The sequence below is a fragment of the Symphalangus syndactylus genome, chromosome 12, assembly GCF_028878055.3.
Source record: "Symphalangus syndactylus isolate Jambi chromosome 12, NHGRI_mSymSyn1-v2.1_pri, whole genome shotgun sequence".
In the NCBI taxonomy this organism is placed as follows: Eukaryota; Metazoa; Chordata; class Mammalia; order Primates; family Hylobatidae; genus Symphalangus; species Symphalangus syndactylus.
Window position 1 is genome coordinate 61,473,538 of NC_072441.2, and position 27,287 is coordinate 61,500,824.

The 27,287-nt window shown below is 42.9% G+C and overlaps 1 protein-coding gene across 5 annotated transcripts in view; it reads right to left on the reverse strand.

The window, feature by feature from the left end:
* AKNAD1 (AKNA domain containing 1) overlaps positions 1 to 25,535 on the reverse strand; it is a 42,444-nt gene extending 16,909 nt beyond the window's left edge. For 2 of the 5 annotated variants that reach the window (XM_063624410.1, XM_063624408.1), the window contains exons 1-8: positions 25,372 to 25,528; positions 24,244 to 24,375; positions 18,997 to 20,092; positions 16,809 to 16,848; positions 16,177 to 16,325; positions 16,017 to 16,079; positions 10,389 to 10,522; positions 4,792 to 4,948 (exon numbers count right to left, since the gene is read on the reverse strand). In XM_063624410.1, coding sequence (XP_063480480.1) covers positions 4,792 to 4,948; positions 10,389 to 10,522; positions 16,017 to 16,079; positions 16,177 to 16,325; positions 16,809 to 16,848; positions 18,997 to 19,989 — 1,536 coding nt within the window. In that variant the 5' untranslated portion in view covers positions 19,990 to 20,092; positions 24,244 to 24,375; positions 25,372 to 25,528. Of the gene's footprint in view, positions 1 to 1,724; positions 1,807 to 2,206; positions 2,335 to 4,791; positions 4,949 to 10,388; positions 10,523 to 16,016; positions 16,080 to 16,176; positions 16,326 to 16,808; positions 16,849 to 18,996; positions 20,093 to 21,151; positions 21,270 to 24,243; positions 24,376 to 25,371 lie in introns of all 5 variants that reach the window. The other 3 variants (XM_063624407.1, XM_063624409.1, XM_063624411.1) reach the window with 3 other exon arrangements.
* Between the last annotated feature and the right edge of the window lie 1,752 nt (positions 25,536 to 27,287).

The window sequence follows — 27,287 nt, forward strand, 5'->3', positions numbered from 1 at the left end:
GAGAAACATATGAAAATAGGTTGAATTTCAAAAATAGCAAGATTATAATAATGAGATATCGGTTTTCACTTACGCATTTAGCAAAAGTTGGAAAAAGAAAAAAATGTCTGGAGTAGGCTCAAAGTGGGGACACCAACATTCCCATGCACTGCCCTCAGCCTATAAACCCCCACGGCCTTCCTAAAGGCCAGATTATCAGAATTTTCAGCATGTACCATTTTAACCATTAACTGCAATCCTAGGGTTTTATTCTAAGGAAATGATCAACTACAAAAGTTTGCATGTCAAATGATGTTACCCGAAGCAGTGTTTATAATATCAAAGAACTGGAAAAAACTAAATCTCCATCAATAAGAGATTGTCTAAATGTGTCAGAGTATATTAGTATAATGAAATATAGTGCAGTCATCAAAAATGAAGTGATAGGTTTATTCTAAGTGATATGGAGAGCTGCCCAAAATATAACATTAAATGAAAAGCATAAAAATGTATATATATATAGTAAAATCCTATTTTGGCCAAAATGTATATATAGGAGAAAAAAAGACTGGAAGGATATACACTAAAATATTAGCAATGGGCCAGGTGCAGTGGCTCATGCTTGTAATCCCAGCACTTTGGGAGGCTGAGGTGGGTGGATCACCTGAGGTCGGGAGTTCTAGACCAGTGTGGGCAACATGGTGAAACCCCCTCTCTACTAAAAATACAAAATTTAGCTGCACGTGGTGGCACATGCCTGTAATCCCAGCTACTCAGGAGGCTGAGGCAGGAGAATCATTTGAACCCAGGAGGCAGAGGTTGCAGTGAGCCGGGATCGCACCATTGCACTCCAGCCTGGACAACAGAGCGAGACTGTCTCAAAAAAAAAAAAATTAGATTGATTTTCCTCTCAGTGGAAGTTTCTTCTTTATACTTTTCTTTATTTTCTCATTTCTCTTGTAATAAGCACGTATCAGTTTTATAATTTAAAAAAATAAGGTTTTTTTCATCCATTTTTCCCGTGTTTTTTTTTTAATTTTTATATTTTATCACTGCTAAGCTTACAGGGTTACTCCTCCACTGACATTTAAGGCAGATTTACATTAGCAGAATGCAGGGAGCTGCCCCTCCACCTGAGTTGGAGACCTGGGCTTTAATATCGCCTATCATTTACCCTGAACAAATCTCATCTTTCTAAACTACTCTTCCTCTGCAAAAAGTCTTTGCAAACTGTAAAGCTCTGAGCCAACATAATTATTATATCATTGTTTACTGCTTATTATAATATTGCTATCATTTAAGACTCCGGGGTTGTTAATCCCAGCATTTCCAATTCATTCAAAATGAAATAATCTCTAGACCCTCGGAATTTAAAGTGTGGTCCCCAGACCGGAACCAGCCGCTTTGGCATCACCTGGGGCTTGTTAGCAATGCAGAATTGCAGGCTCGCCCCAAACTTACTGATTCAGAGCCTGCATTTTAACAAGCTCTGCAGCTGATTCATAGGCTCGGAGAAGTTGGAGAAGCTCCGGTCTAGGTACGCCTGCCAAGATTCTCAGGAGTGCTGAAAGTGGGAAACCGTCAGCAGTACCAGCCGTCACCAGCACTGACACCCAGGATGCCATTAGGAAGAGGTAGGTGATCTTAATTATGCCAATTTCACAGTCACATTCAGCAACACTGGTTTTAGTTAAAGAGCCAACAATGAGATAGAACCCAGCCAGGCCCCGGCTGCAGGACATTACCCCAGAGTTAGAAGACAGCCTCATGGCCACTTGGTCTGGCTTGTTCTGGGCAGCTGTATCTCCATAATGACCACTTAGGTAACTAATTTTAAAAAAAGTTTGAATTTTAGAGCTACCTGGGAATTCTTGAGCTACCTGGGAGCTCCACTATTTGGAATCATTTGGCAGCACCCCTGGGACGGTGGGAGCGAGCAACCTAAGGCAGAGAGTGCTGTGGGCCTCGTGCGGCCACTTGACCTTCACCTCTCCCCGCGTCCCCCAGCCCCAGCCATCCCGTCCCTCAGATCTCCGCCCAGAGGGTTGCAGAGGCTGGCCGGGCCCTGCTGGTGGGGCAGGTGAGGAGCCAGGCTACCAGGCTTTGTAACTTGTGGTCCAAGACTGCTTTTCCTGTGGGAGCCCCGTGGGCCCCCCTGGAGGCTGCATGAGGAAGGGGCCTCTTTCTGTGTCCTGTGTCTGCTGGGGCTCCAGGGCGAGGACTCAACGTCTGCGGGGCCAGCTCACAGAGCTCCTCGTTGGGGGCCTCCTGCAGCCCTCCTTGGAGTGTCCCTGTCGCCTCACTCTCACCTGAGCCTCGAGGCCCAGAAGGGTGGCCAGGGTGCTCCTTGGGAATCTGGGGGAGCCACACAAAAGGACTTGAATTAGAGCCACAGTCCCACTGGAGGTGACTCAAAATCAGTTCAGCATCCCTACAGCACCCCTAAGGCACCATAACATCCTGCCTGGCATCCCCACCCCTGTCTCCCCCAGCTCCTTACCTAGCTGCCTTCTCATCCTCCAAGACCAGTCCAAATCTCACCTTCTCTGAAAAATCTTCTCCCTCAGTAATTCCAACCTCCTGCATTTAGTTATTTTTGGTCATATGCCATTACTTAATAGTCATGATAGCTAACACCCAGGAATAATGTACTTACTGTGAGCCAGGCCCTATTTTCAGTACATTACTTATATTAACTCATTTAAACATCATAATAGCCCTGTGAGGCAAGTATTATTATCCCCATTTTACAGAAGAGAGAACTGAGGCACAGAGAGGTTGCATAACTTTCCTAAGATCACAAAGCTAATAATAAGTGACAGAGCCAGTATGTGAACCCAGGTAGTCTGGCTTCAGAATCACACGGAATGTATTATTATTTTCTGCACCATGCTTTTAACATTTCATAATTATATGTTAATTTAATTTTTTTTTTTTTTGAGATAGAGTCTTGCCCTGTCGCCCAGACTGGAGTGCAATGGCGCAATCTCGGCTCACTGCAACCTCTGCCTCCCAGGTTCAAGAAATTCTCCTGCCTCAGCCTCCCGAGTAGCTGGGATTACAGGCGCCCGCCACCACGCCCAGCTAATTTTTTGTATCTTTAGTAGAGACAGGGTTTCACCATGTTGGCCAGGCTGGTCTCGAACTCCTGACCTCGTGATCCACCTACCTCAGCCTCCCAAAGTGCTAGAATTACAGGTGTGAGCCACCACACCTGGCTTAATTTGTTAAGTATATATATCTCTCTCACAGAAATGTAAGCATCTTGAGGGCAGGTGATTTGTCTGTTGTTCATGTTTTATCCCCAATACCTAGAAAAGTGCTAGCATATAGCAATACATACTGCTGAGTGAATGAAGGATGCCAGCACTAGACTCTTTCCAGAACCGCTTACCACAAAGTTATTTAGAGAGTTCTCATCATTTCACAACAGTAGCTGTAAACTTGGGACCAAGTAAAGAAGAGCAGATCCAGACCCCAGGGAGCCGCCAGGTAGAGGGCAGGGCCAACCCTGAGGTGGCCTCACAAAGACTCGTGACTCCTGCAGGTCTAAGACTAGCAGGGCAGCCGCTGTGAGCCTAGAGACTGCTTGGGTGCCTTGAGATGCGCTGTTACATCCGCAGTGGCTCAGGGCTTCCTCTGTGAAGCATCGACTCTCCTGGGCTTTCAGCTGGACATTCAGTATTCAAAGATGAGTGCAGAGTCACAGAGACAAACGAGACCCAGTGCTGCGGGGACACGGAGGAGGGGGCCAAGAATTCCTCCAGGTGCAGGGGATCGAGGGGCTTGGGGGTGAAGAGGGTGGCTGACTAGGGGTGCATAAATGACCTGACGCTAGAGCTGGGCCTTGAATGAGTGAGATTGTGCCTGGCAGGGAAGTGCTTTGAGGAGGCAAACACTTCTTCAGAAGGGCTAACGTTGACATAATCTTTGTCACTTTGTCCTTCGCTCTGACAAAATCCTCATTCAAATTTGATGTTTCAATTCAAGTTTGAAGATGATGATCAAGCCTCATCAGCCCCAGGCTGTGGCTTCAAATACTGTATGAAACTCAAGAGAGTTGAGGCTACAAAGGCAAAAAGTATAGAAAGACAGTGGTGGTTAATTTGAATTCCCAATCTTGCATATGTAGAAATCCAAAAGAATTTAACTTGAGAGAAGGAAAATGCAGAAGTGGATTCATGGGAAATATTATTTCACTGAGTGTGCTATTCTTTATTTTCAGGTGGCTCATGCCTGTAATCCCAACACTTTGGGAGGCCAAGCGGGCGGATCACTTGAGGTCAGGAGTTTGAGACCAGCCTGGCCAACATAGTGAAACCCCATCTCTGCCAAAAATATAAAAAATTAGCCAGGCAGTGGTGGCATGCACCTGTAATCTCAGCTGCTTGGGAGGCTGAGGCAGGAGAATCACTTGAGCCCGGGAGGCAGAGGTTGCAGTCAGCTGAGATCGTGCCACCACACTCCAGCCTGGGTGAGTACAAAACTATGAAGAAAAAAAATTATTTCTTCCAGGCGTGATCTACAAAAATTTTATTAATTTGGAAGAAATAGCCCTTCAGTGGTTTAATGGATTTAAACAGCATTGTTACATCCTAAACTATAAAGGTGTTTCAAAAATTAACACTTGAAACAGCTTCTAATCTTTAAAAGCTGGTTCCATTTAAAATAATATAATTCATGGGACTTTGGAAAGTTAAATTTTCATGAGATATTAAAAATGGAATTCAGTGAATCCATGAATTGGGAGTCTATAAATGCAAAAACACCATTTTTCCTGGCACAAAATTAGACTGTACATTGCTGTATTACCTCATTTGAGAGTGAAGAGGAGGTGGAGGCCAAGTCATCCAGGATAACTGGAGAACTCACAGGAAGGGAAGGAGCTGAAGTATATTTGCTTTCATCCATTTTCTCTTTAACATCTTCAAGTAGCATCTCCAACTTGAAGATTTCACCTTCCACTTTTCTAAGTAAACATAAATACACAGGCATCTTCTGGGCTATGTGGTTGGCATTCTAATTAATAACGACAGTTCTTGAATACAGCATTGATTTATATTATTAATGTGGCCTGTCTTCTGTCACAAAGGATAATGGGAGCCCGCATGACTGTTCATAGTTTCTCTGACAGCCTGGGCTCTGATCTTCACCTGCTGTCCATTAGCTGCGTATCCTTGTATAAATCACTTAGTATTTCTGGGCCTCCAATGTCTCACTTATAACCTGGAATAACAATACTGTACCTTACTTATCTGGATTTGATGATTTTGAGATCCCTTACAAGGGATTCTAAGAACTGTGATTCTATGGAAATACTTTTTAGGCTAATTTAAACAGAGGAAGAATATTAGATATCTGAATAATTTAATTAACAAGTTCTAATCCATATGAATATATGTGTATGTGTATATAAATATATATTTTACCCAACAAAGAGAATCCATTTCCTTCAAATCCATTACATTTATAAAAATTTACCTCGTAGCAGTCCACAAAGAAAAATTTCAAGAAAATCCAAAATATTAAAAATTATACTACCTACATTCTCTTATCACTAGACATTAACAACAAAAAGATAGCCCCCCCCAAAAAAACCCTATTTAATTAGAAATTTTAATACCTAAATAGCTTTGGATTAAGTAGGAAATAAAAATGAATGTTAGGCATAACTTACAAGTCAATGACAAATGAGAGAATAACATAGGAAAACCAATGTAATGCAGTTAAAGCAGTACTCTGAGGAAAACTTCTAGTCTTAAATGCATTATTGGGGGAAAAAATCAAAAATCAATAAACTATTTAAAATAAGAAGATAGAAAAGGGAATATAAAATAAACCACAGAAAAGGATTCATAAAATTACTAGAAATAAATGAGACTTAAAATAATTTGATCAATAAGATAAAACATGTTTTCTTCCAAAATATCTATGAAACAAACCACTGGAAGTCTGAAAAACAGTAACATTAAGAATGAGAAAAGAAAAATAGGAAAAATTTTAAATCAAAAGGCATTGAAAAATCCATATCAACACCATTTAAAAGTTAGGTGAACTGGGCAAGTTTCTAGAATAATATAAATTATTAAAATTCACTTTAAAAAAAGTAGAAAATATGAAAAGACTAATAACTAGAGAAAAATGGAAAGTGTTAAAAATCTACTCCACAAAAGGCATGAAGAGTGGGATAATGGGTGAGTTCTACCAAGCCTTTTAAAAAAAATTTCAATGTCTCTAATATGTTAATTTTTATGTATTACATAGTTTAAAATGTAATTTATTACAGTTTGAAAGTATATATTTCAACATGTATTTTTAAAGGAGAAATTTAAATCAAGTATATGCGGACCCCGAAGCACATGTATAGAACCTTAGAGTTCACTAAACATAATTCTACCAAGACTTTTAAGCAACAGTAAGCCCTATATTATTAAACTCTTCCAGAACATGAAAAGAAAAGAGGCCAGGCGCGGTGGCTCACGCCTGTAATCCCAGCAGTTTGGGAGGCCGAGGTGGGTGAATCACGAGGTCAGGAGAGCGAGACCATACTGGCTAACATGGTGAAACGCCGTCTCTATTAAAAATACAAAAAACTTGGTGGATGCCTGTAGTCCCAGCTACTCCAGAGGCTGAGGCAGGAGAATGGTGTGAACCCGGGAGGCGGAGCTTGCAGTGAGCCAAGATCGCGCCACTGCACTCCAGCCTGGAGGACAGAGCGAGACTCCGTCTCGGTAAAAAAAAAAAAAAAAAAGAAAGAAAGAAAAGGGAAAATTGCCCAACTCATTCTGTGGTTCAACATTCGTATATTTATTAATATATTCCACTAAATTAATAGATTAAAGGAGAAAAACTAGATTTATAAATCCCATTTGATTAAACATTTTCTTAAATTAAATAACAACAAAAGCCCTAATTCTAGAAAGCTAGTAATAGAAGAAAACTCTCTTGATGAAGCTTATCTATTTGAATCATACTTAGGAGAATTCTCATTATTATCAGTAACATGACAAGAATGCTGTCTTTTATGGCTCACGCTGGTAATCCTAACCCTTTGGGAGGCCACAGCGTGGGAGTATCACTTGAGCCCAGGAGTTCGAGACTAGCCTGGAAAACATAGGGAGACCAAGTCTCTACAAAAAAAAAAAAAAGATTTAATTAGCTGGGAGTGGTGGCATGCACCTGTAGTCCCTGCTACTCAGGAGGCTGAGGTGGGAGGATCCCAGAGTCCAGGAGTTTGAGGTTGCAATGAGCTATAATTGTGCCACTGCATTCCAGCCTGGACAAGAGTGAGACTTTGAAAAAAAAAATGCTGTCTTTCACTAATATTAATTATCCAATATTGTTCTGGAAAACCTAGCAAATGAAATAAAGAAAAAGAACTGAGATAGATAAGAATTGGAGAGAAAAGAAGGTACAATACAAATATTCAAGAATAAAAAGCTTGTTAATATTTTCAGATGCTATGGATTGTCATACTTAAAAATTAAGACAATCAACTAAAAAATCAACAAAACACTAAGAACAGAATTGCATAAGGTAGCCCAGTACAAGTTAAATATGCAATATAGAAATACTTCCTATAACATCAATTAGAGAAAACATCTGTCAACAATACTCAGAAAACTATAAAATAGCTAGTAATAAACTTAACAAAAAAATGTGTAAAATCTGCATAAAGAAAACATGATGGGAATACTCACTACAAAGATTTCAGTTCTTCCCAATCTAACCTATAAATTCAATACATTCCTAAGCAAAATCCTCAAGAAATTTTATTAAGAAACTTGGTGAGCTGATTATAAAGTTTATTAGTAACAGGAGTGTATAAGAACAGCTAAAAGAAAATTTTAAAAAGAAGAAACATTTCTAAATATACACTAACCTATAGTAGTTTAAAACTATGTGGATAATGTAGAAATAGAAACATAAGATCCATGGGATGGAATAGCAGCAGTTCTGTATACACGTGGAGGTTTTGTATCTGATATAAGGGGCTTTTTCAACCAGTGGGGAAAGGCTGCCCTATTCAATAAGTGGTGGGACAAAGATCTAAGCATGAAAAAAACAAAGTGATAATTGAATAAAATATAGGAAAATATGTTGTGATCTTGCAAGCAGAAGAGAATGAAACAGGGGACAAGGAGACACTGAAAGTTTAAAAGAAATGAGCCCGGGTACGGTGGCTCATGCCTGTAATCCCAGCTCTTTGGGAGGCCAAGGCGGGCAGATCACTTTAGGTCAGGAGTTCAAGACCAGCCTGGCCAACCCGGTGAAACCCCATCTTTATTAAAAATATGAAAAAATTAGTCAGGCATGGTGGCACGCACCTTTAATCCCAGCTACTCTGGAAGCTAAGGCAGGAGGATCGCTCGAACCTGGGAGGTGGAGGTTCCAGTGAGCTGAGATCGCGCCACTGCACTCCAGCCTGGACAACAGAGCAAGACTCCATCTCAAATAATAATAATAGTAATAGTAGTAATAATAATAATAATAAAAGAAATGAAATGATGGAGCAAGGCCTCAAGGAATTAGAAAGGGATGGGTTCAAGGACTGTGGCTAGAGAGGTTGGAGAGCAAATTAAGGAAGGGAGAGGAGGTGAAAACATGGGGATTTGGAGATGGAAGAGACATTTTTGAGGGAAGTTGTGATCTTTAAAGCAGAAGATAAGATTTTATGCTGAGACTGTCAGGGAGAAGTGGCTGATGAAGGTAGAACCCCATTTCTTGAATTCTTGGCTTCTGATGTTAATATGTGAAAGAATCAAATTACTGTTGGACTACATTCTAACAAGCAAGATGCATGAAATCCAAGCAAATATTTTTGCATATTACCTTGTAAAGGTAATAGTGAGAAGGCTTTAATAAGAGCACAGCAGGTGATGTAAACAAAGGACTAGTCAATGAATTTGCAGAATTCTTGCCCCTCCAGAAAGCCCTTTGCATTAGCCTTTGGACTCAACACTTACAAGGTTCTCGACATATCAAGACCCCAAGGGTTGTATGGGATTCTGTTGCTTGTCACATTATGCCCATTTGAGAACAAGGGGACGATTCTGGAGCTGATCAGTCTTTGCCTGTCCTGAGGTGACTTTAGCTGAGATTTGGGAAAGGCTGGGTCCCTCCCTTGCCCCAGTGTCGAAAGCTTCTCCCATATATGGAATGTAATTGCAGTTGAAGCTCTTTTTATTTATGCTCATGCCAGGCACAGTGTGGTTGTAACTAGGATATAAATAAGACATTGAATAACTTTGGTCTTAATGTGCACAGAAACCTGTCTTTAAAATGACTGCCCAAACAGAAGATTCCTTGGAAAATAAATATCCTTACTCTATTAATTTTAAATAGCAGAAGCCTGCAGAGTTCTTTCTTCCCCTACCCCCAAAAAAAGCCTTTGGGAAAAAATCAATATTAAAACCTCATTCTTACTGTCTAATTACTCAGTGTTGAAATAAAGGTAGACAGAGGTTCCATTAATTTTGGAAAAGTAAAACCATACCTTGGGGAAAAAAATACCACAGAACACTAGGACTGAAATGTAAACCATTAAAAAGTTTGGCAACAACAATTCCACATTAAAATGCTATGAATAGAAAGGGCTGAACTTACAAATATTAAGCCTATTAAATAGTTTCTTTTAATTTATACCAGGAAATTATAGGGAAAGAATCCTCTCCTTGAGTCCTGGAATACAGCTTAAAATTATTTGGAATGCAGAAAGGAGAATACAGTGCCATAGAAACCACCAGTTAGAAACTTCAGTTTGGAGTGTGTGTTCAAAGTTCTAATGTGAATTAACTCAGAAATCATCTAACTTTAAGCTTTAACACTTTTCCTTTACCAGGATTTGTAGGTCCCTCACCCTGACATCAATTAACTTTACAAGGACCCCCTCCTGCCCAGTGCGCCTTGGAATTATCAGTGAATGGGAAAGAAAAGGGGAAAGAGAGGGACAGAAGAGAGAACCAGGCAAGGACAATAAAGGCAGGTGTGGGGAGAGATAGATAAGACAGGAAAAAGCCGAGAGGGAGAGGAGAGGAGGAACTTGAGAAGAGGCCCTCTGTGGTTATCATGTGAGCCTTTCTAGGGTTTTCTTAGGCTCCTCTGGGTCTCCAAACCAATTATAATGATATTCAACAAATTGCAAAATTTTGGTACAATGCCTCTGCCCCAGGAAGCATTTGTTCATTTTGGGTGTTCCATCTGAGTCAATGTCCAGCACAGCACCTTACACTCAACAGGTCCTCCATGCTGTCTGTGGCATGAGGTGACACTTTGTTCATTGGTGACACAGTTCCTGCTGACCCTAGACCAGTGGCTCTCCAAGCACTAAGCCAGCAGCCACATCAGAATCCCGCCTGAAGGAGATCACCTTTGACCCTTCCACCTTACACAGTTGGTTTAAACCTGACCTTTCTGGATCAAAGTCACCAACGATTGTTGATTCGTGCCTGTGGACTTGCTGCAGCAAAGTCAGATGCTTGTCCTTGGTGGCCAGAAAGTTCTGCTGCAGCAGTTCAAGGTGTCCCTGCAGTTTCTCCAGGACCTGCAGTGGTGAAGTCACTGGAATCATTCACATGCAAGCCTGTGTGTGTAATTGTTTTCCCAAAAACACAAAGCAGGCGTACCCTACAGTAGTGTCAAAACAAAGCTGCCATCCTTCTCCCAGCAGCATGAATTGTTTTGTCTCAGAGGCTGACATCTAAACTACAGACAACCCAAGGGTCATCTCAACATTCACAAACCCTCACAGCACATAGCTCAAAAGTACAATTACTTCTGATTTCTCTCTCAGAACCCACTCAGAGGCCTATGGCCTTCCTTAGTGGGACATTCATAATCCTGTATATTTGCAGAATAGTTTTTAGCTTACAAAGCATTTTTCCATTCCTCATCTTATTTAATCAACACATCAATGTTGTAAATGTGGTAAAGTATATTTTATTATCCCAGTTTTACAGAGGAGGAAATTGGAGCTCTAGCAATATGTCTGAAGGCACACAGATCTTAAAAAGGAACTGTAGTTACATGGCCTGGGTGTCAGTCTGTGGGGAGTTGGAGGATGAGATGGGGAAGGAACAGCAGGAAGATTTAGCCAAAGCTGTGAATGGGTCTTCCACACATCACTACGTGCAGCCTCAGGCAGATGAATGTTTAAACTGTGCGGGTTAGGGGCATGTTGAAGATGCATGGAGGCTTCAGTCCCACACCCCCAGTCACTAAACATTCCCTGAGCACTGCCTATTTCTGGCCCTGGGCCAGAAGTGTGAGATTTAAAAATTGCACCAGGCACAGTTCCTGGTCTTAGAGATGTTATTCCATTGAGAAAAGAGACTGTGGCTTAGAGTACTTAGCCAAGCCAAAGGCTGGGCACAGTGGCTCATGCCTATAATCCCAGCACTTTGGGAGGCCAAGGTGGGCAGATCATTTTAGGTCATTAGTTCAAGACCGGCCTGACCAACATGGTGAAACCCCATCTCTATTAAAAATACAAAAATTATCCGGGCATGGTGGTGCATGCCTGTAATCCCAGCTACCCGGGAGGTTGAGGCAGGAAAATCACTTGAGCCCGGGAGGCAGAGGTTGCAGTGAGCAGAGATTGCGCCACTGCACTCCAGCCTGGGCAACAGAGCGAGACCCCATCTCTCTCTCCCTCTCTCCCTCTCTCTCCATACACGCACACACACACACACACACCAAACCCAGAGCTCTGGAGTGCATATCTGTATATGTATATATAGATAGATGTATATATATATAGAGAGAGAGAGACCTTTGCCAAGGCCCAGTGGAAGGAGTGCAACTTAAATCAGGCATAAAGGATGCTCTGGAGGGCCTGGACCAGGCAGTATCCACGAAAATGGAGAGGAAGGGATGAATTGGAGAGAGGTTGCCCAGGACAGAAACATAGCTCGGTGAGGTTATAGGATCAGACACAGCTGGGTGCAAGTTCAGACTCTGTCACTTACTCATTGTATGATTTTAGTAAACTTCAACTCTCTAAGCTTCAGTTTCTACATCTGTAAAATTAAGGTAATACTCCTTGCCTCATATTATAAAAACTAAATGAGATAATGCATTGTGCCAGGACTATAGTATATACTTGACAGATTATTAATTCTTTTTTTTTTTTTATTTAAGACAGAGTCTGTCGTTCTGCCACCCAGGCTGGAGTGCAGTGGTGCGATTTCAGCTTACTGTAACTTCTACCTCCCACGTTCAAGCAATTCTCCTGCCTCAGCCTCCCAAATAGCTGAGATTACAGGCACGCACCACCATGCCTGGCTAATTTTTGTATTTTTAGTAGAGACGGGGTTTCACCATGTTGGCCAGGCTGGTCTCAAACTTCTGACCTCAGGTGATCCACCCACCTTGGCCTCCCAAAGTACTGGGATTACAGGCATGAGCCACCACTCCCAGCCAATTCTTATTAATATTAAAAATGAATAAACAAGAGTTTGGAAACATATTGGCTAAAGGGTATATAAAAAGCGGCAGGTGTGGCAGATGTTTTACATTTCTCCCCAGGTTCATCCTCTGTCTTTCTCTGTGCTGACCTTTAATGGACTGCACCACAGGCTCCCCTGGGCCCTGGCTTTGGTTGGTTTTAGTCAATGGAAGGCAACAGCAGGAGAGAGGAGTTGGAGGATGAGATGGGAGTCTTTTCTTCCTCCCTGTGCCGTCATGGAGTTGACTCTGTCCCTCCACCAAAAGCCACAGGGCTTGTCAGCTAGTCCCACAGTGACAGCTGCTCTCTTTAGGCTCCAGGACCTGCTTTTCCTCTGCTCCTTCAGGCCAAAGGGGAGCTCCCCACAGGTCCTTCCAGGCGATGCTTTTCCATCCCTTATTGGTTTCCCTTAGCCTTGCCGACACTGTTGTAAAATAATGCCTTTGTTAAACTCTCCTCCATTGCCCCATTTGAGTAACCATCTGGTCTCTGCCAGAACCCTGACTGACACTGTAAATCTCACAGACAATGCTTTAGTTTCTCAGCTTGGGAAGGGAGAAGAATGTGATAGAGCTGACTAAACTGAGGAATTTGGAAAGGCTACCAGGCTCGAAGATATCGATGTTGGACAAGGTAGAGTTTGCAGTGAGGGTGGGATGTCTGAAGTGAAGAGAGACACAAACGTTTGGAGCTGTAGATGAGAAGTCAGGACGAGTAATTCAGAACTGGAAGCCTGAAGATGGCAGCTGAGGCCATGAGGAAGGATCATGTGTTCAAGGGAAAGAGGGCAATGAGAAAAGAGATAAAAGCTAATCACGAATTATAATTCAGGATCTTGGAATTTAAATTGCGTTATGTTGCAGAAGATAGGGCACAATTTTCTAGGCAGAAATGTGCCTCACTGAATTCTCATAACAACTCTGAAAGGGAAGACATGCTGTAACATGTCTACAGTTGTGTAACCAATAAGTAGAGGCACGACGTCCGCTCCAAAATCCAAATGCTTGCTGCTGTGTGCTGCTGCTCAGGCTGAGGCGGTTGCTTGTAGCCCTGTCTGGCTTCTTTCAAGACTGAACCACCCGGGCCCAGAAGTCCCAGACCACAGGCTGATACTGTCAGGAGCCACCTTTACTCTCCTCTCGGTCAGCAGGGATCCTCACATACCCGATAACATCAGGAAGAAACCTCCCGCATCCAGGCTTCCGAAGGCTCCTGACGGAACCAGTTTTCTCTGCTCTGCTCGGCCCTTTAAAATTCTGTGTTCTTCCAATTCCTGAAATCCTAGCTTTCTGGAGATCTTGTTTATCTGTTGTTTCCTCCATAATCCCTGCAATCTGGCTTCCAGATCCACCACTTCAATCAAAACCAAGCTTGCCAAATACCCTTATAACCTCTTGATTGCCAAATCCAATGCACTTCTTATTTGGGCCCACTCCCCTCTCCTTCAAACCCTCTTTTCTCTTGGCTTCTCCACCTCTGCTCCTCCCCAGCTGCCATTTCCCTCGAGTCTCTCCTAGGCCCTCTTCACTTCTCACTCTGTATTTTGCCTGGCCCGTCTCATCCACTCCAGCGTCAACCCACAACTATGCCCAAATCTACATTTCTCACCCAAACAGCTCTGCAGGCCAGATCCACTGGTCTAACTGCCTACTGGAGCCCTCTACTTAGATATCCCAAAGGTAGCTCAAACTCAAAATGCCCCAAACTCAGCTTGACGTCTTGCCTCCTGCTTGCCTTCCACACCCATTCTAAACGGGATCCTCTACTTTTATTCCTGACCTTGGTTACCCAAGCCAGAAATCTGGAGCTCATCCAAGCCTCTTCCCTTCCTCTATTCAGCCCTTTCCATCTGCCACCATTTCCCTAAAGCCCCAGATTTGTCCCCATCTCCATCTTCATTGCCAGCCTTGGTTCAGGCCCTCCTGACTTGTTACCTGGATTCTGGCTTCCTAACCAATCTCTCTGCCTTCAGCCTTGCCCCCATGGTGCTTCCCATTTGTCAGCCTGAAAACCTTCAATGCGGCCAGGCGCAGCGGCTCACGCCTGTAATCCCAGCACTTTGGGAGACCGAGGCAGGTGGATCACCCTGAAGTCAGGAGTTCAAGACCAGCTCAGCCAACATGGTGAAACCCCATCTCTACTAAAAATACAAAAATTGGCCAGGTGCGGTGGTACACACCTGTAACTCCAGCTGCTTGGGAGGATGAGGCAGGAGAATCTCTTGAACTTGGGGAGTGGAGGTTGCAATGAGCTGAGATCATGCCGCTGCACTCTAGCATGAGTGACAGAATGAGACCATGTCTCAAAAAACAAAAAAACCTTCAATGCTGACCAATCACTCAGCCTCAGGCATGGCTTGAAGGCCTTCATGATGTACCCCTGTCCATCTCTCCCATCTCCTCCCCCACCCCCATGTCACCAAATGCTCCCAAGTGCCACATGGTAAATCACAGTGCTCACAGCTCCTCACACTGGCAGCACTTCCTCACCCCTGTGCCACTGCACCTGCTGTTTCCTTTTTCTAGAATACCCCTTGGTCTCCTGCCAAGCTCATCCCTATTCCTTCTACAACACCCAGCTCAGAAGTGACTTCCAGGAAGCCTTCCAAATGTCCCCTCACTGGCAAAGGTGAGCCTCTTCTAGGCTGCCATTAGCATTCTCTGTAACATTTTTCCAGCTGCATTTTAGCTGCTTGTTTACCAGTCCACTGTTCCTAAGAGACTATAAACCACTTGAAAAAGGAATTGTTTATTCATCTTGAATTCCTAGTGCCGGGTACAGGGTCTGGGACATAGAAAGTGCCTGACAAATGTTTGTTGAATGAATGATTTAATTAACAGGATGAATGAGAGAATAATCAACTGTGTCTTTTAGCATTTGGGTCCCCTGGTTTTTGTCCATGCTGCTAGGTTTCTGAAGCACAGCCCTCCCTAAACCTTGCTTGTGCCTACGTCAGAACTTCTGATCTTATCCCTTGTTGATGAGCCAATGGGCTCAACTACATCTTCAACGTCAGCATACTTCTGGTTCTCCCAGCCTTACCCTTCACCCCATTGCTCCACCCCACTTCCCATGATCCTGGCACTGACAACATGACTGCTGTGGTGATGACATAAATTAATGGTTTGATTAAATGCAGCAACTAGCAAGGATGTGAAAGGAAAAGATTTTGACCTGAAAAACATTGCTTCAAGGTTGATTTTATGAGTATTCAAAGTCATATTTAATTTCCAGGTAATGGCAATTTTTATAATCTGAATCCACCAGTACCCATCAACTGTGGACAGGCCCACCCTTTATAACTGATTGCAGGTTCTTCTCTTGAACCTCCCGTGGTGTCAGATTAATTATGAATAACTGGCAAGGAGTAATAGCCATAAGTAATAGATCCCCTGAGAAGGAAAGGGGGCTAAATAGCTAGAGAAACAGAATTCTAAGCTCTTTTAGCCCCCATAAACAAAGATGGTTTAACCTTTAGCAAAACATTTCCACTCCCACCACAGTAGAGAAAACATGGCACTATAAAGTTATTTGCCTTTATCCAAGCCAAATTCTCTAATCAAGATTTTAAAAACGGGATAAAATTCATTACCAGCTTCTTGTCTTGCAAATGATAAGGAGAGTCCTGTTTTATTCTTTTGGAAAATTCTTGCACCTGCAGTGAAAAAATTACAATCTCTCATTAATGGCATGGTTTCTCATGTATGAATTTGGTTACTTATATTGTTTATAACAAGCTTTAAAAGTATTACTTTAGTCTTCAGTTGATCAGTCTGTTCTTTTAACTTCTGACACATCTGTTTCCCTTGGGATATCTTTTGAAATATGTAAGAAGAACTTGAGGAAGTGCCTTTCTGAGAGGTTGGTGACAACTTAGAGAGACTTGCCTCAGATTCTATTCCTATACAAGAAAGAACACATTTGGGCTACCATTCATCTCAACTTATCACAGTTTTATGAAGTACTGAAAACAGAAAGCTGTTGCAGTCACCACCACTTACTATTTTAAAAAAATTATTTTTTTCAAAATCTATGTCTAGGCCAGGCACAGTGGCTCACATCTGTAATCCCAGCACTTTGGGAGTCCAAAGCAGGCGGATCACTTGAAGCCAGGAGTTCAAGACCATCCTCAGCAACAAAGTGAGACCCCCACCTCTACAAAAAAAAAAAAAATTATCCAGGTGTGGTGGCATGCACCTGTAATCCCAGCTACTCAGGAGGATGAGGTAGGAGGATCATTTGAGCCCCAGAGGTCAAGGCTGCAATGAACCAAGATTGTGCTGCTGTCCTCCAGCCTGGGCGACAGAGTGAGACCCTGTCTCAAAAAGACAAAAATAAAACATATATATATATATATCTCAAAGAAGTTTTAAAACATTAGTACCTGTGAGAAGTTCTTGGTGGATATGTACTGTGGGCTCCATCTGCACAATTAAAGGGTAAGAAAACATTACTGTCGATATTGATCAATGACACCACCGTTCAGAATGACCCAACATGTTCTGTCATCATAGAGGCAGCCCAGGTTTGCAATCAAGAGCCGGGGCCATGATGCCAAGGTTGAATTCCACTCTGACACTTACTTGCTGGGCAACCCAAGTAATTGTCTCAACACTTACAAGCCTGCAATTCTTTGGCAGGAAAATGGGGATAGTAAGTGAACCTACCTCAGGGGGTTGTTATGAGGGTGAAATGTTAAATATCTACCATAGTATCAGGCAGGAGGTAAGCACTTAACAATACATGTTATCTGTTATCACCATTGTGTTTGATACTGGTATGTGAAATGCTGAAACATTTCTCCTAAAACTAGACTATAAGTTTCACAACGGTAGGGACCATGGCTGGTCTTGTCACCAGCTCTGTTGCTGGTGCTGTCACTAACACAAAACACATGGTAGCCACACTCTAGAGAATAACAGAGGATGCATTAAGTTCCAAACTGTGTGTCAAGATAGTGATGGTTTTCTACTCACCACAGGCTAATTGAACAGTTTAAATTCCAGAGTGATTCACCTTGTGAGGGGTCTTTCCTTTGTTCCCAACACATAAAGCTCAGAAACATGCTAGTGCCAGAGAGCTGGTCAAAATAGACTATGGTCTTTCTAGACATCTCAACCATATGATGGATATGAAACCTGCAGGGTCCAATTCTCCAATCTGAATTGACAGGACTGGAAAAAATCAGATACCTGACCTCGAACCCCCATACCAGAGGGAGATGAGCCTGATATCCATCTGCTCCTGCTAACCACAGGGCACTGAGAACTGGACACAACGAGGATGTTCTCCTGCAAGCAGAACAAGGAACCCCGACACTTCCCAATACCACGGGGGTGTAGGTTTCTCTCAGACTTAGAGAGCATCCCAGTCATGGCCAGGTGGGCTGTTGGCTCAGGTTTGGATGTAGGGGGTTCTGCTCAAACTCCCCAGGCATTCAGTTGAAAGAGAGGGGGGCTGAAGCGTGAAAATGGAAATGGAAATTAAAAAAAAAGAGAGAGAGAAAAATCACTTCCAAGGTTAGGTTATAGAAAAAAAGAGAGAGAGAAAAATCACTTCCAAGGTTAGGTTATAGAAAAAAAGAGAGAGAGAATGGAAATGGAAACAGGAGGTGTGGTTCAGTCCAGAACACCTTCATATAAGGCTCGAAAGAAAGGTCATGCACTCCAGGCAAAGTGCCCAAGAACTAAAATGGTTATTTCGATTCTTAATATGGATTCACCTTACTATTGGGCCTCAAAAATCAATGAGCTCCTGAGCCTCAGCATGTTGGGAAGTTGGTGGGGGAGTGTAAGAAGATGGGGTAAGGGAAAGGGGGAAATAGCATAAATTAAGCATTAACAAAGTTTTGTACCAAATGATTACCAAGATAACAAGCTTGAAATCCATTACTAATGATCTTAATTCCATTCAATTTAGCATTAATAACTAAGGGCATAATGTACATAAGACACGAGGCCAGGCCTCTGGGGGAAGTTAGGCAATGGAAAGGCGAAGATAAGGTTGCTGCCCTCCAGAGCCTTAGAATCTAGTGGAGGAAGCAGATGCTTCTGCTATTATGATCCAAAGCAGGCTGAGATACACACTCTGATGGAAGGACTAAACAAACAAGTGTGGAAAAGATTGTGACTTGGGAGACCTGAAAAGTTATGTGGCCCAAGGGGGAATTGAAGGAGACCATGAAAACAAGCAGGTCTTTGGCAAGTCAAGATGGGATGTGCCACCCAAGGTAAGAACTCAGAGAGCTCAGGGCCTGGGAAGAGGTTCTGGACCAGCCAGGTAACTGCAGAAGACTCCTGAAGGAGGGCAGCTAAGTTTAAGTGAGGAGAGCCAAATTCCAGCTTGAGGAATTTGGATTTTATTCTCTTATATGTTTTTGTTAGCGTAGCCCCTGATGCTTCTCATGAGGACACTGAGAGTCTGAGTGGCCACGTCTCTCATCCAGGGTGACCCAGGGTGCTGAATGAAACTTTGGAACTAGAACCAAGCTCTATTCACCCTCCAAAAACCCACACTGAAAGAGATAAGCAGTGGTCCCAATTAATGTGTTTACAGGAGACCGTTTCATTTACCTGGATTTGTTGTGAAGGTTCAGTGATTTTCCCTTTCTGCTCTTGATGTTGTTTTTCAACAGAGTTTGACTCAGGCATGGTTTCTAAAATATCTTGCACAAGAGTGGGTTTATCTCTCAACTTGGAAGAAAAGCTGGCTTGTTTAGCTATTGCAAGTGGTTTATTAATTATGTTGTTTTTAGGAATTTTCACTTTGGGAGCAATCTTAGAGAAATCAGGGAGCTGGTAATGAACTTGACCTTGGCCATATTTGAACCTGTTGCCCGAACTTGCTTTTTCAGTCTGCTGTTTCTGGGGTGCCTGCCCTTGATAACTTTTTTGTTTATCACCTGGACCCTTGGTTTTAGCTGGAACATTTACATTTTCTTGGTGGCTGCTATCTCCAGCAGCCACTGGCTCTTCTAAATCAGAGGTATTTTCCGCTGTCGTGGTGAGAGAACCAGGCTTATTGCTGTTTTCACCATCCCTTTTGGGGTTGAGTTGGTCAGTGAGTTCTGGGGTTTGTTCTTTTGGCCAAGAATTCTTATTATAACATGAAATAATACTTTTAATAATAGCTTCCTCTTCAAAACTGTTGGCATTTGAGATCTCTGGGAGGGTTTCACAATCAATGCCTTGACCTCTTAAGAATGGCTCTTTAGAAAGATGATGAAGTAAAATATCAGAAATGCTTGACTTAGAAGCGCCTCCTTCATTTGCTGGAATATGAAGAGCTGCAGTGCATTGTTTCTCTTTCTCAACTTTTTTGTTGGCAGCATTTTCAGTAATTTTACCCAGGGGTATGGTCATAGCTGTATTTCCACAAGTCTCATTATGTGTAGCCTTCTCTTGAGGGTCATCTGCTATGAAAATAATTTGATTTGAGACTTCAAGGCCATCCTTTTTTGAGGTAAAACTGTAATCACTGCATATCTTAATCTGAGAGAGGTCCCCATCATAAGGCAAATCCTCCTGCTTAGAAGTCGTGTCTTCTGAAAAATCAGCCTCATCCATGTGTGTGCAGCCCGATCACTCTCGTCCTCTGCCTCCTCAGCTGGCTGCTGTCAGTTGTAACAATAGCTCTGATTCTCACTGACTGTCTTCACTGTGTGCTATTCTGTGTGAAATGAGAACAGCCTCATTGTTAAATATATTGGAATAACGTATACAACTATGCCAGAACAAAGTGGATGTTTCTTAATTCGAAAAATTCAGTTACAAACAGGAAGGCAGGAAGCTCAGCCACAAGCTGACCCAACCTCAATCCACACTATGTTAACACAATCAGCAGTATAACAGCAAGGAATGGGAGAAAAAAAAAAAAAAAAAAGGAGAGTGTTATATTTTTCATTTATTAAATTTTGAGGATGACATTAGTCTACAGTTAATGGCCAAGTATTTATCAACCTCCCTTAGGAGATACTATTTGGAGTTTATTCTCCCAAAGTAGGAACTTGGGATGCAAGTAAAGGATTGACTTTTTTACTTTTTTCTTTTTTCTTTTTTTTTTTTTTGAGATAGAGTCCCGCTCTGTCACCCAGGCTGGAGTGCAGTGGCACAATCTCGGCTCACTGCAAGCTCTGCATCCCAGGTTCACCCCATTCTCCTGCCTCAGCCTCCTGAGCAGCTGGGACTACAGGTGCCCGCCACTACACCTGGCTAATTTTTTGTATTTTTAGTAGAGATGGGGTTTCACCATGTTAGCCAGGATGGTCTCGATCTCCTGACCTCATGATCCACCTGCCTCGGCCTCCCAAAGTGCTGGGATTACAGGCGTGAACCACCGCGCCCGGCCTGATTTTTTTTTTTTAACTACCAGAGCCACGCCTTGTCCACGTGTCACTGACAGTCCTCTAAGCCATGTGGCAATGGAAGCCAGCCTAGCTCACATGTAACACCCACCTTCTCCATTCTGGGGTTTTTTACCTGTCCCTCCAGACCTTCTGGTCCCCTTCTCCTGACGTTCCCTTGCATGTCTGAGAAGGGCAGAGAAGGACTTACAGAAATATGACATAGGGGCCGGGCGCGGTGCCTCACACCTGTAATCCCAGCACTTTGGGAGGCTGAGGCAAGCAGATCACCTGAGGTCAGGAGTTCGAGACCAGCCTGGCCAACATGGCGAAACCCCCGTCTGTACTAAAAATACAAAAAGTTAGTCAAGTGTAGTGGCACGCACCTGTAGTCCCAGCTACTTGGGAGGCTGAGGCAGGAGAATCGCTTGAACCTGGGAGGCAGAGGTTGCAGTGAGCCGAGATCACGCCACTGCACTCCAGCCTGGATGACAGAAAGAGACTCTGTCTCAAAAAAAGAAAAAAGAAAAAAAGAAATGTGACCAAGGGACAAATAGGCTTTCAAACACCTGGAGGCCAGTCTGCAGCCAAATGTCCCTTTTCTAATTTGGACTCAGGCAGGAACCTAGTCAGAGAGGCTGCCTTCCCTGAACAACCCCTGCCAGCCACCACAGCCCAGGCGGCGGTCTGGTGGTACCAGAGTCTTTGGGGATATTCCTGAAAATGGCTGGAGTAAAACCAGCTGCCATTTGGTATGAGTCCTATTTTCTCTTTTTTAAACAAAATGTAAAGCACCCATTCAGATATCTCTTCCTGATTTGTGAATTTTGGGGATGATTCCTCAGAAGTAGTAAAATTATCTCAAGTTTTAGGTGGAGTGACTGAGATTCCCTCTCCCCTGGAGCACCAGCCCAGGGTGACCAAAGCTGCTGGCAGCCTCCCTTGCCCATACAATGATTAGGTTGGGTGAGCAGATCTCTGAGGTTCTCTCTCCAACCAAATTTATTAGGTAACCTCAAAAGCTAAAATCATATGTTTGACCAAAATAAAGTTTTTTTGAACTAAGTCATCCAAGAAAAAAAGGAGTACAAACTAAATGTGGTAAAAGCATCGGTGAGACATTGTACAAAAATCTTAATTTATAGACACACGCCAATGTTAGAGAACCCAAATGAAACAGATGCTCTGTTCAGAGAGGTGGAGAGAAAGGAGAATATCACTGCAGGATTATTTTAAATCATTTAAAGAGAGTAACATTTAGTATAAAGTGAGGCACATCTTCATGAGAAGAATTACAGGCTACTCTAACCCAAGTTGAAGAACAAGGGAAAAGGCTTCCCAAGAAAGTGAAAGACACAGTGGGAAAGGAGAAGCGGAGAGGCATGGATCTGAATTCTCTGGCTTCCCTGCTTTCTAGCTGTGTGTCATCTGGCAAGCTATTTAATTCTTATGAGTCTCGGTTGCCTCTTCTGAGAAATAGGACTAGCAATATCTGAGATAAGGCACTAAAGTACTCGGCATAGGGCTTGGCACAGAGTGTGAATTCCATACATTGTTGTTGAAAAATGAAAAAACAAAACCAGTCTCAGTATTGGAATACTGAAGAATGCCCAGGTTCAGAGGTGAGGCACTCCTTATCCGTGGGGATATTTAAAGGATAAAGGAAGGAATTGCATATGTAAAACATAATCTCAGCCAAGCAAGGTGGCTTATGCCTGTAATCCCAGCACTTTGGGCGGCCGAGGCAGGTGGATCACGAGGTCAAAAGATGGAGACCATCCTGGCCAACATGGTGAAACCCTGTCTCTACTAAAAATACAAAAAATTAGCTGGGCGTGATGGCACACGCCTGTAGTCCCAGCTACTCGGGAGGCTGAGGCAGGAGAATCATTTGAACCCGGGAGGCGGAGGTTGCAGTGAGCCAAGATCACACCACTGCACTCCAGCCTGGCGACAGAGTGAGACTCCCTCTCAAAAAAATAAAGACATAATCTCTACAAGAACTTTAAGACAATTTTAAAACTCAACCTGTAAATAAATATATTTGAAGGTAAAAAAAAAAATCAGGCCAGGTGAGGTGGCTCACACCTGTAATCCCAGCACTTTGGGAGGCCGAGGCAGGTGGACCACTTGAGCTCAGTAGTTCGAGACCAGCCTGGCCAACGTGATGAAACCCATTTCTAAAAAAAATACAAAAATCAGTTGGGCATGGTGGTGCACCCCTACAGTCCCAGCTACTCAGTAGGCTGAGGCAGGAGAATCACTTGAACCTGGGAGGCAGAGGTTGCAGTGAGCCAAGATCGTGCTGCTGCACTCCAGCCTGAGCAACAGTAAGACTGTGTCTCAAAAAAATAAAAATAAATAAATAAATAATTAAATAAATCGCTAAGCAAGTTTAAACAAAATATTGTCTAATTTTTTAGAACAAAAAAAAACAGAGAGAGTAACTTTTTTTTTTTTTTTTAGACAAGGTCTCACCCTATCACCCAGGGTGGAGTGCAGTGACACCACCATGGCTCAATTGACCTTCCTCCCTTAGCCTCCTGAGTAACTGGGACTACAGGCGCACGCCACCACACCTGACTAACTTTTAATTTTATTTGTACAGATGGAGTTTCACCATGTTGTTCAGGATGGTCTTGAACTCCTGGGCTCAAGTAATCCACCTGCCTCAGCCTCCCAAAGTGCTGGGATTACAGGCATGAGCCACTGTGCCTGGCCTGAGAGTATGTTTAAATGCCTACAGAGAGAATGGAAGAAGAAGAAAACAAATTCTAGTTTTGCAAGACTTTTAAGGACCCAAGCATCAGTCCCAAAGTTATCCTCATGCTTTCTTTACATTTTCAGGAGCTCATTGCCAAACTCCATACCCTTCTTGTATAGAAAGGAAAGATACTTTGTTGGCCAAATTCCCACTTTTAAAATATAATTCCACTAAAACTGATAAAATTTGAATTTTGCTCTGGCTCTTAAGAAAAAGAAAAAAAGTCTAGGGGCAGTGTCTCATACCTGTAATCTCAGCACTTTGGGAGGCCAAAATAGAAGGATTGCTTGAGGACAGGAGTTTGAGAACAGTGCAGGCAACAAAGCAAGACTCTGTCTCTGAAAAAAAATAAAAATAAAAATTAGCCAGGAGTGGTGGTGCGTGCCTGTAGTCCCAGCAACTTGGGAGGCTGAAATGGAGGATCAATTGAGCCCAGGAGGTCAAGGCTGCCGTGAGCAGAGATCATGCCACTGCACTCCAGCCTGAGTGACAGAGCAAGACCCTGTCTCTCTCTCTCACACACATACATACACACACACACACACACACACACAGAAAGAAAGGAAAAGAAAAAGAGTGAGATACCATTAAGATAAACCAGAAGCCTGAGGAACACTCTCATTACATACAGGAAAACAGCTTCTATTGTTATTAGTATTTGTGTGTGCATGCAAAATATCAAGAGGATTTTTTCTGGAAAAGGACAGTCCATACCCTTAGCATTGTAAAGAGCTTCTTTCAGGTAACTGGAGGAACTGGAGCATCTTCCCACATCAACACTTGGCTCAATCTTGAAATCCAAAGGCACATCCAAAGAGGTTCCGGTCAGAATCCAACAGAATCTTTCTGTAGAATCCAATTTGATTTTCTGAAGTCAGGTGACTACATTTGGGGCCACGCCTGCGTATGCAGCTATCCTGACCATTATGTGCTCAGCAATACCTCACAAGTCATTCTGAGATTAACTCTTTGAGCAAACAGGGCCAGGACATCACAGTGACCCAGGCTGTGAAAACACTTCAGGCCAGTTCCTGAGCAGGAATGAACAACAAGGTGGTCACCATGCTGACAGCTATTCCCTGTATGATTTACTTTATCATGAAGTCTAAATTTGATGCTGAAGTGCTAGCCTGAGCTCACTAACCTGCCAACTTAGAGAAGAAGGTAACCATGGCTAGGATGACTGGGAATCTGATGGACTCAATTAAGAATTTCTACAGATGGGAAAACCAAAACTCCTCAGTGGCAAGAGGCCAAAGATGGTCAGCGAATTGTTGTTTCTGGCTGGTAGGTGACATTTCTTCTGTTCACTAAGCCCATTTTGTGATAACAGTTTTCCATATTGATGGGATTGTTTTCATCACCAAAGGAAAACTGTGGGGCCGTGTTCCTGTGACAATCTCTTTATCTCATTCCCAACACCCTCTGTTCGGTGTTTAAACCTCTACAAACCAGCCAAACTGGGGACGATGTGTAGGACCCAGACGTGGAGGAGAAAGCAGGCATTGTTTTTACTCACGTTCTCTGCCCCTCCACTAAAGTACCAGTTAGCACAACCATGTAACACAAGTCCTACACTTCTAAGATCAGCCCTACTGACTTTTTCACGGTGAGAGTTGGCTGTTGGAGGCAATTGATTCAACGACCCAAATTCTGATTATTCCTTTTTGTATCTGTCATTTAGAATGTGAATAGTGTACACCTAAAAGCTTTAAGTACATTATCCATCAATAATTTGTACTGCACAAAGCAATATGCTGCTCTGTCTTCAAACAACACAATGCTACAGTCAACACAAAGAGGCAAAACCATGGCAATATGGCAATTGCAATAGAAACTCACCAACACCTTGGAGTCTCTGGATATCACAGTGTGAACAAGTTGAAGGGCCTTGCGACACAGACAAGCAATCCTTTAATTCTAAATCATCTTTTTTTCAACAGTTGGAAGTTGACTGCAGTTGAATAATGGAACAAAAATGGAGCTTCAAAATCATGGCGTGCCTGCTTCTTCTGGGTTCTTTTAACTGCAAGAAACCAGCTTTGAAGACCACATAGGGAACTTCTGATGTGATACAAACTTTTGTCTTTTTTTTTTTTTTTTTGTCTTTTAAGAGCATTCAAAAACACTTGGTCTGGCTGTTTCAATTTTCTCTTTCTCTCCTTCTATTCCTAGCTCAAGAATTCTATTTACATATGAAAGCAAATAGGAGATGGCTCAGAATAATATGTCCAAGGCCACGCCCAGGAGTCAGGGATTCATGAATTTTGTATCCAGTGTATGGTGTTTCTAGATTCAAATATTTTCAAAGGTAACATGATATAGGCTCCCTCTATAATGACTGCATTTGATTATGCTCTGGTAATTCTATCAGCTAACTTTATCTCAGAAATGTGGGGTACCCACAATGAAGTGCCTCAACTGTAACCATATACCATTCAGTGAGGTTTCACTAGCTTCACCCTGTCATTGTGGGGTGGCAGAAGGGAGACACCGTGATGGGCAACAAGTCAATCCAATACTCCTACAAGAGCCAGATGGATGTATTATTTATAGTCAGTCTTGGGGCTGTCGTCCTTTTGGGAGTGCGCATGAATTTGATGACCAGCTGTTACAAATTTGTTATCCTGAAACTATTTTAGAAGTTGGGGGGGAAGGGTGGAAAGCCTTTTAAAACTGTGAGTAAAGCAGTATTTGGAGAAACTTCCTGCCTGTGTTTTACCAGAAAACTTTGCTGGTTTTCCTTGCTCTTTGGTGAGGTTAGCCCTGTCTTTTTATCCAATTTTCCCATTGACATAGCCTAGTGTGTGCTGTAAACCACGGACCTTTGCTGTGCTTTGGGGACATTTAGAAAACTCTTACCAATTGATTTCCTGAAAATAATTCCAGTGATAAACTTTAAAACACATTGATTTAAAGAAGTATAATCTCATTTTTTTTTTTTTTTTTTTTTTTGAGACAGAGTCTCACTCTGTCGCTAGGCTGGAGTACAGTGGCGCAATCTCAGCTCACTGCAACCTCCGCCTCCCGGGTTCAAGTGATTCTCCTGCCTCAGCCTCCCGAGTAGCTGGGACTACAGGCACGTGCTACCAAGCCCAGCTAATTTTTGTATTTTTAGTAGAGACGGGGTTTCACCATGTTGGCCAGGATGGTCTTGATCTCTTGACCTCGTAACCCGCTTGTCTGGGCCTCCCAAAGTGCTGGGATTACAGTCATGAGCCACCACGCCCAACCAAAGAAGTATAATTTTTAAATTTTATTTATTTATTTATTTTGTAAAGATAGAGTCTTGTTGTGTCACCCAGGCTGGAGTGCAGTGGCATGATTATGGCTCACTGCAGCCTCTACCTCCTGGGCTCAAGCAATCCTCCTGTCTCAGCTTCCCAAGTAGCTGGGACCACAGGCACATACCACCACACCTAACTAACTTTTTTTTTTTTTTTGTAGAGGCAGGGTCATGCTATGTTGCCCAGGCTCATCTCGAACTCCTGGGTTCAAGCGATCCTCCTCCTCGGCCTCCCAAAGTGATGTGATTACGGGCATGAGCCACCATACCCAGCCTCGAATAAGTATAATTTGTTTTTAATCTTGTCCCTGAAACTTCTCTGCCCTTCCCTAAACTTTCAAACGTAAGTTTTGCAACCTCTGCCTGGAGATAAGAAGGGCCAGAATATTTTAGGAAAACCCTTCCTCCCTTAACCAAAGACTTATGCTTCTCTCCTCTGCCCTCCTCCCCCTGCCTAAAGGAAGAACATTGA